The 12,637-nt window shown below is 46.4% G+C and overlaps 1 protein-coding gene across 1 annotated transcript in view; it reads left to right on the top strand.

The window, feature by feature from the left end:
- COL4A1 (collagen type IV alpha 1 chain) overlaps positions 1–12,637 on the top strand; it is a 200,916-nt gene that overhangs the window by 173,533 nt on the left and 14,746 nt on the right. Inside the window, exons 46-49 of the mRNA XM_061607562.1 lie at positions 158–286; positions 2,082–2,180; positions 3,093–3,305; positions 7,689–7,866. Of these exons, the coding sequence (XP_061463546.1) occupies positions 158–286; positions 2,082–2,180; positions 3,093–3,305; positions 7,689–7,866 (619 nt within the window). The remainder of the gene's footprint in view (positions 1–157; positions 287–2,081; positions 2,181–3,092; positions 3,306–7,688; positions 7,867–12,637) is intronic.

A 12,637-nucleotide genomic window follows, 5' to 3' on the forward strand; every position in this document is an offset into this window, starting at 1 on the left:
ACACTTTTGATGAAATCAGCATGATCTGAATTTGATAACATTATCCTAAGTGACCTCTCCAGTGAGCACCTTTGTTTGTGCTTCACCCCACCCTTTAATGTTGACACAGTGTAATTGCTGAATGGACTTTGATTATTTACCTCTTCATCATTGACAGGTGTTCCAGGCCCACCAGGTCCTCCAGGCCCTTTCCAGCTTTTGAAAGGTGAACCAGGCTTACCTGGTCCTGATGGCCCAGTTGGCCCTAGAGGTCCTCCAGGTGTTCCAGGCCCAAAAGGCCAACAAGGTGAGAGACCTCGTTTGTTCCTTTGGAATTCATAGGGCTTCAGCCTGTGAGCTGCAACCCAGAGATGAGTTGCGAGGTCACATCAGGTGAGTCTCAGCACAGCTGTCATCACCATGATGGCCTCCAACTAAGGCTACCTAGACCAAAGGGGTACTACACTTAGTTCTTCCAATGAGACATTCATTTTGTCCATTTCTGTGAGGGCTGCAATGTGACAGGAGACGGACAAAGCCCTTTTTCAATAAGGTACATATTTCTGCTCAGCCATATGCCCCATCATCCTATAGCTATGCCTCTAGTGAAAGATCTCTCTATGGAGCAGGGGCACTCTTCACTTTCTAGTCTATTTCTGTGGCTTTCTACACTTTCTCCAGAATGGAAATACGCTAGGGGTTGAGAAGCAGAACTGTCAGTTGCCCAGAGGTTGCCATCAGTGCCCCCCTTCCAGAAGGAATGGTGGGAGTCTAGTGGCTACAGGAGGTGAGATCTGGAGGGAGCAGGGGCTCCACAACCTCCCTGCTTCCCCCCAAACCTGCAACAGGGCTGGGTCAGGGAAAAATGCCTCCTTGCTGGGCAGAAGGGAGGGGGTTCCATATAGGGGACTCTCAAGTGGCTTTGCTGCCATGTCCGTCCTCCCCGCTTCACATACGCATGCAGCGTTGCCTCCTCCCATCTCAGGATTTCTGTCCAGCCAGCACCACTTCACCTCTTTGCTCTGCAGCTTGTGTGTTCTGGCGATCGACAAGGGAAGAATGCTGTGCTGAGCTCAGTGCGTTGCAGGGATAGATTTCGGCACGTGGAGGAGGGTGGAGAGGGAATTTTAGCTGTCTCTTGAAATCAAAGAAGTGTGATGGCATTCCTATAAATGCCTGTGGGAAAGTCAGTAGTAGCAGGTGAACAAAAGTAGAACGTGAGAGGAAGAAAGGACTGAAATGTGTGAAAAGGTAAAGACAAAGGAGCAACAGGCAGGCAGCTGGTTATAGAGGGGACTGTGAAGGAAGGTGAGATGGGGTAACAGAAAGGATTGGAAAAGTGCAAGATGGTGATAGAGGACAAGGCAGTGCAAGAGAAAAAAGCAGCAGCGGAAGGTGTCAGAGAGAAAAGGGGAGATGGTGAAAGTAACAGAAAAGGAGAGGAGAGACAAATACTAGTTTGATTTAGTTGCTGAAGTGACACTATGTATATTGTTCTCAGAACTGCCATTTTAGGATCAATAATTTACATCACAAGCACTGTTAAGTATAAATAGAAAGTGAAAATGGGCGGGTGGGTCCGGTGCAGCAGGCTGGGAATCAGAAATGGGTTGGGTCTGGGCAGGCTGAAGACCACTATTCTAGACCTGGGTGGGACCTGAGAGCAATCCTTTGTATAACTTCTGGGTAGCCTCTCTAGCTCTGATGTTTGTACTTGTAGAGGGCTCTGTGTGATGCTTTGAAGCCCCTACAATCATTGGATTGCCAGAGCTTCAAAGTGTCATGCAAACCTTGTAGTTAAACCCACAGTTCAAAATAGATTACTTGATGTCATTGTGATACCAGGGGAACCGAGTTGGGTGGCCACATCCACCTGCCAGATTCCACCCATGGTGGGTGAGGGAGATAACGATCCAGCTTGCTGGCTAGATCTAATTCTCAACCCCTGATGTGGCCACTCTCTGCACACCATTTGGAAACTTATCCTTAGCTGTCAAGAATGCTGATTTGCCCAAATATGGACCCTATCACCATTGTATATCTTATTGCAAATGACAGTAGCTGAGTAAATCAATTGTAATGACACATCCTCATTTCCGCAGGTGTAACGGGATCTGAGGGTTTGACTGGTCCCCCAGGCACTCCAGGATTTGATGGAACACCTGGCCACAAAGGAGAAGCTGGCCCTGTTGGCCCCCCAGGCAAGTCCAACCTTCTTTAAGTGCTGTATCCTGTATGTAGGGTAATACTGAGCCTGACCTTCTCATGAAAGAACTTTCATCTTGAAATTCAACAGAGGGGATTTCAGGGGTACACCTCAGGGGGAAAGAAAGTTTTCCAAATATTTTCAGAGGAGGTTTATCCTAGGTAGTGGCAGCAGGTATTGCTATCTCTCCCCCCCCTTTCTTTTTTAAACTAAACAAGTTTGGGGTCTCTAGCTATGAGGGACACAGTTGTTTCACCAATATGCTATAGAAAGACACTACATCTGGGGCTTTCTAGGGGGGAAATGGTGACCAGCAGCCCATGATAAGAGTTCTACTGTTGCTACTACAGGTAGCACCAAAACGTTGAAGGGGAAAAAGACCCATCGCTTTTTTTAAAAAATTGCCCCCTGTGAAAATGTCTACAGTGCCCCTTCCCCAGATTTTCTGCCTGCAAATGCAGCAGCAAATTTAAGAGGGGGGTATTGACACTTGCCCAATGGTACATGAATTATTGCATTAATAATATTTGTTTAATAAGAAGTACAAGGCAGCCAGGTGCAGACTGAATGCTCACAGACACACATTTTTAACTTAAGATATTCAAAGTCTTCCAAGGATTTGTTGTACCTTCAAGACCTCAAAAGCTGATATGAAAATATAGTGGAAGGGTGAATCCAAAACAAAGTTAACATATGTGCAGTTAAATAAACGTTTCCTGTTGCTACTCTCAATTGCTAAATTTGAGTTTAAAAAACCAGAGTTGTTATGGACAATATTAAACAGATACTAACCTATTAATTGTACAGATGTCAATACCCAGACAGCTCTAACAGCTGCATTGTACTACAGTCTAAATTCTGTAGCATGGTTGGTATACAGCTAATATAATATATTTTTGTCTTGTAGGTCCTAGAGGCTTTCCTGGCCCACCTGGTCCTGAAGGTATGCCAGGGTCAATGGGTCCACCAGGGAGCCCCTCCGTTGCTCATGGCTTCCTTGTGACCAGGCACAGCCAGAGCACAGAAGAGCCATCATGTCCGTCTGGAACAAGACTAATGTTCTATGGGTATTCTTTGCTTTATGTACAAGGAAACGAACGGGCCCATGGCCAGGACCTGGGTAAGACAGCACAGAATAAATCCAATCAAATTAGCATGTTTTGAAGTGGGATAGATTAACCTTATAAGAGGATGTCTTTGTTGTAATCACCTTCTCTAAGTCAAGTGAAAATGGTAATGGACAATACAGTCTTACAGAATTCCGTCAAGTCTTCAGCATCTAAAACCAAGCAGACGGAGACATCTCCAATTGCCCTTAAATTCCTTTCTGTCTCAGAAAGTTAGCAGTAACAAATTGGATCCTGGGCAGTTCAGAGAAGTCTCAAACTGTCACTAGGACCTGCCTCCTTTCTGTTCTAGTTCATCCCCCACTGTGCTGCGTGGACACTCACAATGTAACTTTTTTGGAAAAGTTTAGTTTTAATTAATTATTTTAACTAATTCATTCTTTGCTAGAGCAACGCATCTCTGGCAGAAGAACGGAAATATATGGATGCTGTGCCCAAACAGATCAATGATGGTCTCTGAAAGATTTACCTTGTAACTCCCTTGCAGACAACAGATTCATCCTTGGACTCTCTACAGTTCAGGGCCAGGGTCCTGGCAGAGGAACATACGGCGACAGAACTAGGGTGCTGTCCCAGGTTTTTAAGTCAAACTAACATGCACCCCATTTGGGGGTCTAAACTCTTTGGAGATCCCCTGGACATAGTCCTTACTGAAACTACAGATCTTTAAAAAGGCTTTGCCCATGGCAAATCGTTAATTTTAATCCAGCTCCACCAAGAGTACCTGGGTTAAAATTAATGGGGCAAGGAATAAAAGGAATGTGGTGCTTGAAGTCTACTACCAACCACCCAATCAAGGAGAAGACGAGAATGTAACTTTTGGAAAGCAAATTGCCAATGTTTCGAGGAGGCATGATGTAGTAGTAATGGGGGACTTCAATTATCCCGATATCCGTTGGGAGACAAATTCTGCCTAACACGGCCCCTCTAAGAAATTTCTGACTTGTGTTGGAGACACCTTTCTCCTACAGAAAGTGGAGGAAGCAACCAGAGGATCAGCTATCCTGGACTTGATTCTAACTAATAGAGATTATTTGGTGGATGAAGTGGCAATTAGGGGAACTCTGGGGGAAAGTGACCACACCATACTTGAATTCTTGATTTTAACAGAAGCAAAAGCTGAGAGTAGCCATACGCGCACCCTGGACTTCAGGAAAGCTGATTTTAATCAGCTCAGAACAATTGTAAGTACGGTTCCATGGCAAGCGACCCTAATGAGAAAAGGAGTCCAAGATGGGTGGGAGTTTCTAAAAAAGGAAATTCTAAGAGCGCAATGGCAAGCAATTTCAACAAGGAAAAAAGGGGGGAAACAGCAGAAGAAGCCAATGTGGCTTCACAGAAAGCTTAGAGATGACCCGAAAACAAAAAAGGATACATAGAGGAAGTGGAAAGAAGGCCAGGCCACAAAGGAAGAGTACAGGCAGGTATCATGGAATTGCCGAGATGGTGTCAGGAAGGCTAAAGCTGAGAATGAGCTGAGGCTAGCGAGGGATGCTAAAAGCAACAAAAAAGCTTTCTTCAGGTATGTCCACAGTAAAAGAGAGAGAAAAGAAATGGTGGCACAGCTACTCAATGAGGATGGCAAAATGATAACAGATGACAAAGAAAAGGCAGAAGTGCTCAATTCCTACTTTGGCTCAGTCTTCTCCCAAAAAAGGATCTATGACCCTCCCAGGAAACATGAAGTAGAAGGGTCAGGATTGGAGCTTGAGATTGATAGAGAAATGGTCAAGGAATACCTAATCACTTTGAATGAGTTCAAATCTTCAGGGCCCGATAAGCTGCATCCAAGAGTATTGAAGGAACTGGCTGAAGAACTCTCAGAACCGCTCTCTATTATCTTTGCGAAATCATGGAGGACTGGTGAAGTGCCGGATGACTGGAGGAGAGCTAATGTTGTCCCTATCTTCAAAAAGGAAGAACCGGGGAACTACAGGCCAGTCAGCCTAACATCAATCCCAGGAAAAACTCTGGAGCATATTATAAAGCAGTCAGTCTGTAAGGACCTTGGAAGCAATGCAGTGGTTCTGGCTGTCTTGCCCTTGATACCAACAATTTTGATATTCCTGCAGGATAGGCAAAACCACAGGCTTAGCAGTAACACTAATGCTGCCCACAACAGTATTCTGAGTTGCAAGCTGAAAAAGGCACAAACACAACTCGCCCGCAAATGTTGTTTTGCCTCAGTCAGAGGGAGAGGTAGATCAGGGAGGGGAGTCAAATGAGGACAAGGTTCCTTGGGGAGCTCACTGCTTAATCCAATACACTGAAACACAGAGTTGGAGGAAGCTTAGTAGGCTGTCTAAACTGTCTGACAAAGGGAATTCAGTGGTAGAGCATCCCCATGAGATGGTTGCCTCTGCTTGAAGACCTCCAGCGTGTTCTCTCCCAATCGGAGGGAGAGCTAGATCAGGGAGGGGAGTCAGATGAGGACGAGGCTCCTTGGGGAGCTGGAGGAAGGGAGATGAGAATGGAGGGTTGTGGCAGACCTCAAACTCCCATGCCCAGCACTTCCACTGAGGCAGCTCCTGCCCCTCCTGCGAGTCCAACACCAGAGCAGTTGAGAAGCGACTCTCCGATCGCGCCATGCACTTCTGTGCAGAAATCCCCACCAGACACTTCAAACGCTTCCCAGCCAATCAGCTTCCAGAGGCCACCCTGTCACCTAGCAAAGCCCGCTGTGGAATGTGCCATCTGAGACTTCCTCCTGGCCCCGCATGAGGAGGTGTGAGAAGAGAGACTTTCAGAGGGTGGAACTCAGGCGGAGCCACCGGATACGCGCGAAAACCTTCCCTACTTAAGCTGGTGTCTTCCAAGGCACAAGCGCTGAGTCAACTCTCCCCAAACGCTGCAGAGACTGCTTAGCTAGGATAGTTAGGGAAAGTAGTGAGTCAGACTAGACAGGTATATGAAGCGCACCGCTTTGGATGTAGCCATAACTTTAATAAAAAGAGAAAAAGATATCACCTCAGCTCAGTCTGACTCCTTCGGCTCTGGCCAGGATATATGTGATGTTTCCTTAATTCAATGGAGTCTCGTTGAACAGTCCTCTCACAGTTCATTTCCTTGCTTGGAGTCTAAATTGGATGGCACTGATGGGACCACCCTTTGAATCCATGTCTACAATCCAAAGAATTGTAACCCTCAATACAATATTTTTATTTACTAGCTCATCAGCCAGAAGAGTTTCACTTCTGGGAGAATTGTCTAACCCAGGTATCAGTACTGTTCATATAGATAATGAAGTTCTATGACCAGAGCCAACATTTACACTGAAGGTCACTGTTTGCAAGAGATTGTTCTCCCTTCTCTGTGCTCTAATCCTGTGCACCTGAGGGAACATGCCTGGCATAAGCTGGACATCAGATGGACCTTTTGTTTTTACTTTTGCAGAACTAAAATTCACTGCAAGACTGAATATTCATTTGTGTCCATTTTGATCAAATATTTTGATATGTCTAAAAACACACTGTCTAAATGGCTAAAATATTGTATTGAGTTGGCCTGCAGGTCTCTCAACAAGACGACACCACAAAGAGTCAAAGCCATTTCCTTGAAGAGTTTAGCAAAATCTGCTGCTTTCTGGAAGGTTTTATCTGAAAAGCAGCATGAGCATCAGTTCACTTTTTTATTTTTTGATTTAACAAAATGTATGTACGGCTTGGATGTTACAAAACCCATTCCTCATGGATGACAAAAAGATTCACCTTGGAGAAGGGGGGAAATAGCAGGAGAGGGCTGCATGAGCCTTATAGTAGTCAGTGAGCTGCTAGTGGGTGGCAAATGATGAAGAGAGTGTCTTTTTTCTCACCTTGAAATTCTCTGATTCCTGGGCAGAAAATGAGATCCACATTGTAATTTGCAATCATTGAGAGGCCCCCACCGGCCAATGTAAAACTTCAGGAAGCCCTACTTGTCTGCTGTCATCACCAACGTGAGGTTTTCGTTTTTTGTTATCCTTGAAGAAGGCAGTTGTCCCCCTTACTTGTGTGTTGGGGATGTGGAGGGGAACTGGCAGTGGATGAGATGCCTAAAATACTCATTGCAGTTGGGTGGCTGTTCCTTGACCCCCCCCTTGAGGGCTTTGTGGATGCCTAAAGGGCATGCCTTACCATCCCCAACAGATTTGTCAGCTGAGCATGATAGTCTTTGGTTATTGCTACTGTTATGTTCTGAGGAGAAATTGCAACATACATAGGGGTTAAACTCTACAGTCAAATGACAGCCAAAAAACAACCCCAGCAAATAGCTAGTGATCACTGTATTCCACTTTCAGGCCTTTTCATACATAATTTTTCAAGCCTTATATGAATTACTTTGGTTTCAGCATCACATAGAAAGAGGTATGGATCAACCTATTATTTTTGCTCTTCCAGGCACAGCAGGAAGCTGTCTACGCAAATTCAGCACAATGCCTTTCCTGTTCTGCAACATTAACAACGTCTGCAATTTTGCCTCGAGGAATGATTATTCTTACTGGTTATCTACCCCTGAGCCAATGCCAATGAGTATGGCTCCCATTACAGGAGACAGCATCAGGCCTTTCATCAGCAGGTAAGCACTGAGGGAGTCAATCTTTGTACATTCCTATATGAAGATTTTGCATTTCGCCAAATGTTGCAGCACAATGCTCAGCAGTTTAAATGGCTTTTGTGAAGGAATCACATGTTTAATTATTTCTTTTGAGAGCACTGAAAAAATTCCAGAAATTGAACAAAATTAAAATATGGGTAAAAACATGTGGAAGTGACATGGACCGAAAACAGACAGATTTTCTGTTCTTATCATCACTGCCCCACGAAACTGGAGCTGTTTTAAAGTAATTTCATTATACTCTCCCAAGAATGAGATGGTGTTCAGCCAAGATGCAGACAATCACCTTCCTCCTGTTGCTGCTTTCGGTGGGAATTTTTTCACTTGGGAGTGCCCTATCACTCCTGAGGTAGATCCAAAAGAGGCACTGAATTCAGCTGAAGTCAAGACATGGTTGCAAAAAAATAATCAGGAGCAGACTCTAAGCCGGGCGGGGGGGGGGAACCTCCAGACTATGGGCCAACCTTGACTTGCCCGGACATTCAGTTTGGCCCACAAAGCTATTTTCCACAAACCACGCCCACTTGTCTATCAAGCGATGTCATTTGTGACATCAGCTGATGCACAGGAGGGCAGGGTTCAATTCTGCCATGGCTGCATGAACAGGCACTTGCAGCAAAACAGGATTTAGTCCCCACCGCTTGTCAGCTGATGAGCAGGGGCTAAATCCTGCTCAGTTTGGCTGCACGTGTCTGTTCCAGCATGTACAGCCAAGGCAAGTAGAAAGGTGCCTTTTGTGAGCGTTGACAGAGCATGGGAAAAGTCTCACCCACTGTCTTTGCTTGCAACATACACTTTTCTTTCTCTACTCCCCTTCACTTCACAGGGCCCAAAGATTCCCCACCCCTGCACTAAGCCTTAGAGTACACTGCTTGTTCTTTTGCAGCCACGGTGTTAGAAGGTCTCATATTGTCCAGCAGGATAGCCATTTCTTCAGAGGATGCTGGAGGAGATTAGCAACTAATAGGTTGGCACTTCCTAATGGAGCTACCAGGTAAAGCCAGAACTGACTTCACCTACCAGGAGGTGCCTTCCTGTGCTCCCCATTCGGGCTCTGTTTGTTGAGCCAATAGGTCGTGGCTTGACGGTCTCCTAAGAGCTAACCAAATCAGTGACTTCCTCACAGAAAAAAATTCCTTTACAATTCTAGCCTTTCTGTCTTTCCTCTCTTTCCACCCCCTCCCCCTTCAGACACATCAGAGTTAGGGAAGGAGTGAGAGAAAAGTCACTACCAAAAAGGGCAGTTGGGATCAAGGCTGCTCCAGAGGTGGATTTGCCTGGTGACATGGGAAGTTTTTCCTCTCAGGCCTTCTGTGATGCCAAATATAAGAAGAAATCTTTGGCGCTGAGTCCCCGCCTACAGTGTTTCAGCTGCCTTCCCTGACCCATAGGGAGGGACAGACAGAATGCGAAGGCTCCACAACGCAAGTTTGCTTGTGCAGCTATGACAGATAAATGTTTGCTTGGAGTCAGCCCCTCAGGAGACTTGGCCAGCATTGCAGAGGACTGGGCCGAGTTCTTCAGTGTTGGAAGCCAGCCAGTGGGGCTCTGCTTTGCATCAGGAAGAGGTGAATGAAAAACCAGGACTTGCTGGCAAATACCCCACCTTGACAGGTTAAGAGGCCATGGCAAGTTTCTCTTTGTGGGTGAAAAACATCCTCCTCCAAAGGTGGAGAAGTCTTTGACCCAGGGGGGAGGTGGCACTCTCATTCCTTTTCTGAGACCCCTTCCAGTAAACAGAGGAAAAAGGGGAAAGAGAAAGCACAAGTCTCCTATACTTTCCCTGACTACTTCCAGAGGGGGGAACTGTGTTGTTGGGCTGTGACCCATGGGCATTACTGTCTCTAGTTGTTTTCCATAAAGCCTGCAAGTTTGGAGAAGTAACTGTTATCTCTTGGCCTGAGAGTGAGCAGACATCCAAGGCCAGCGGTTGTCATGGTAACGTGAGATAGCAACTGGGAAAGTTCTAACAGAGTCTGTAAGTTGTGTCTTCTGAATATTGCCTCTGAACTGTGAGGCTGGTCTTCTGTGTATTGCCTCTGAACTGAGAGGTTCTCTTTTATGTTTACCTTTGAAGAGAGATGTACCAGAAGGGGGGTGACTGAAGAAACTCTACATGTATTTACTCTTAAGCCTTTGGCCGTAATGTCTTAATAAAGACTCTTAACATGATCTAATGCTCTGAAGAAGTTTCTTGCTCAACTTAACTCCAACGTAATGTATGCTGTTTCACGCAACAACGCACACACGTCAACATGTGTCTCCTTCTCCAGCGATTGAGAAGCAGAAAGGAGATCTGTCTGGGGAGGACCTGGAGAATTGTATTCCATTTTTCCTCCAAATACTTCTAAAGCCTGCCAGAACTTCCAGCTTCTCCTCCAGCAGATGGGTTCAGTGGAGGGCCAGAGCCCCTCCCTTAAAGGGGCTTTTCCTCAGGAACCTTCTAAACCCATGGCAGTCCCTTTGCCTGAAACCTTCCAAAAAGAATGGGCTGCCCCAACCATTCACAAACTAGCTAATACGCTGTACTGCCTCTCTGAGATTTCCATAGACCAGCTCAAGGTCCCACCTGTTGACTCTGTAGTTATCTTCCCCCTGCAGCCATCCTAGCAGAAGGGACCAGAAATGCCTGCGACAAGTGGATTAATGTAGTCTTGTGAAGGGGCTTTGAGACTTCTTCTGCAGCCTTCAGGTCATCAGCAGTAAACTCAGTCTTTGCTAGAGCAATCTTTATGTGGGTGGGGGACCTGTCTGTGGCTGACCATGTTCCCAAGCCAGTGAAGGATGGCTGAAGAAAATGGCCATCAGTAGCTTTCCTGGTCGACTCATCCTCTGATGCCTTTCAGTTTGAGACTTATAACATGGTAGCCAATACCTTAGACAGGAGAAACATATGGCTGAGCAATTGGGAAGCAACTCCTTTTTCCTAATCAACGAAAATCATGAGCTATCCTCTGTTTCAAATGACTGAACCAGTTTCCTTCTCAGGAGACAGTTCAAGATGGAGACCCTTCAGCCAATCACAGAACAGGAATTTCTCACTTCTGTAGACCTCTTGGAGGCCTATCTCAATATTCTCTTTAGACCTTCCTAATGTCACTTCCTGCATTTCTGCTACAGCCACACTCACCTTCAATACAAGGCAGTGCCCTTCATGTCCTTCTCAGCTCCAAGGGCTTTCACCAAGGTTCTAGTGGCCTTGGAAGCCCATCTCAGAGTCCAGGGGAGTGCATTTCCTCCCCTAGGTGAACAGCATTCTCATCCAGTCCAGATCAGAAGCACAGCAGCTCCAGGTTGTGAACTCACAGTCACATGACCGGAACTTCATGGCTTTGTAATCAACAGAGAAGAGTTCCCTGGGGCCTTTTCAGTACTTACCTCTCTTTCCTCATTTCTTGATCCACGCAGACAATACGTTGACAAAGGCATATTTCATCCAGGAATGAGGAGGAAGGGAGACCTATTCTGTGTCTCTGGACAGGACCCTTTTGGCCAGGGCAGAGATGACCCTTCTCTCCATCAAGGGAAGAATCACCTTCCTGGAGCTCTAAACCAGACTGCAGACTGACTAAGCTGAATGTCCCTGAGTAAGTCAGGGTGGTTCCTCAGTCCCCTCATATTCTAGCAGGTGGTGGCCAAATTCAGATAACCCATTGTAGATGTCTTGGCTACCCCAGAAATGACCCAGGTTGTCCAATTCTTTAGAAAGGTTTCCACATTCTCTGGCATCAGGTACAGACACCCTTGCAGAGAAGTGGCCAAGAGTCTGCCGTATGTCTTTCTGCTGCTTGCTCTCCTCTTCAGGGTGCTATGCAAGGTGAAGGAGGAAGCAGCTGAGATGATCTTCATAGGCCCATGGTGGCCCTGGAGAACCTGGTTCCCAGACCTGTTAGCCCTGTCAATCTCCCAGGAAGGGTGGTTGCACCTCTGGCCAGATCTCCTCCAGGGCCCAGTCCTCCACCCTCTACCATACATCTTTTAACTACTTGGAGGTTGATTAGCAGGGGGCTAGGAGCATTGGGTTATTCAGACACAGTGCTAAAAACTCTTCTGGCCTACAGAAAGGGCTCCATCAACAGGGTTTGCTCCTGTACTTGGAGGGCCTCTGTGACCTGATGTAAGTCTGAGGGTGTATCCCCTTTTCCTGATGGGATACAAGAAGTCCTGGGCTTCTTCCAGACAGGGTTAGATAAGGACCTCAGCACAAACACTCTTAAGAAGCAAACTCTGAGCTTCGGTGCCAGGGCCAGTGTTTGATGGCCTTGCACCCCCATGTCAAGCATTCCTGTGGGGATGCCATTGCTCAGTCCCCCCACAGTTCATATGTTTCCTACATGGAACTTAAATGGGGTGCTAACTACCCTCGTAGGTGCTCCCTTGGAGCCCGTGGCTGTCATAAGCTGCTAATCCTTACCACCACCTTCCTTGTGACCATCACCTCTGCCACGTTTCTGAGCTGGGGACTCTGTCAGCCAACCCATAAGTATCTTCCACCCAGACAGGGTGGTGTTGTGGGCTGACCCCTCCTTCATGCCCCAAATCAACTCCCTTGTCCACCGATCTCAGGAGTTAATTTTGTTCTCCTTTGTCCAAAGCAGACTCATTCCAAAGAGGTCAGCTGGTATAAACTAGACATCTGATAAGCTCTCAATTTCTGTCTAGATGGTCCCAGTCTGTCTCCTTCCAGGAGCAGGACTTAGGTCAGAGGGTTTCTAATTCCTCCATCTAGAGT

This window comes from Rhineura floridana, chromosome 2, assembly GCF_030035675.1.
Source record: "Rhineura floridana isolate rRhiFlo1 chromosome 2, rRhiFlo1.hap2, whole genome shotgun sequence".
Classification (NCBI taxonomy): Eukaryota; Metazoa; Chordata; class Lepidosauria; order Squamata; family Rhineuridae; genus Rhineura; species Rhineura floridana.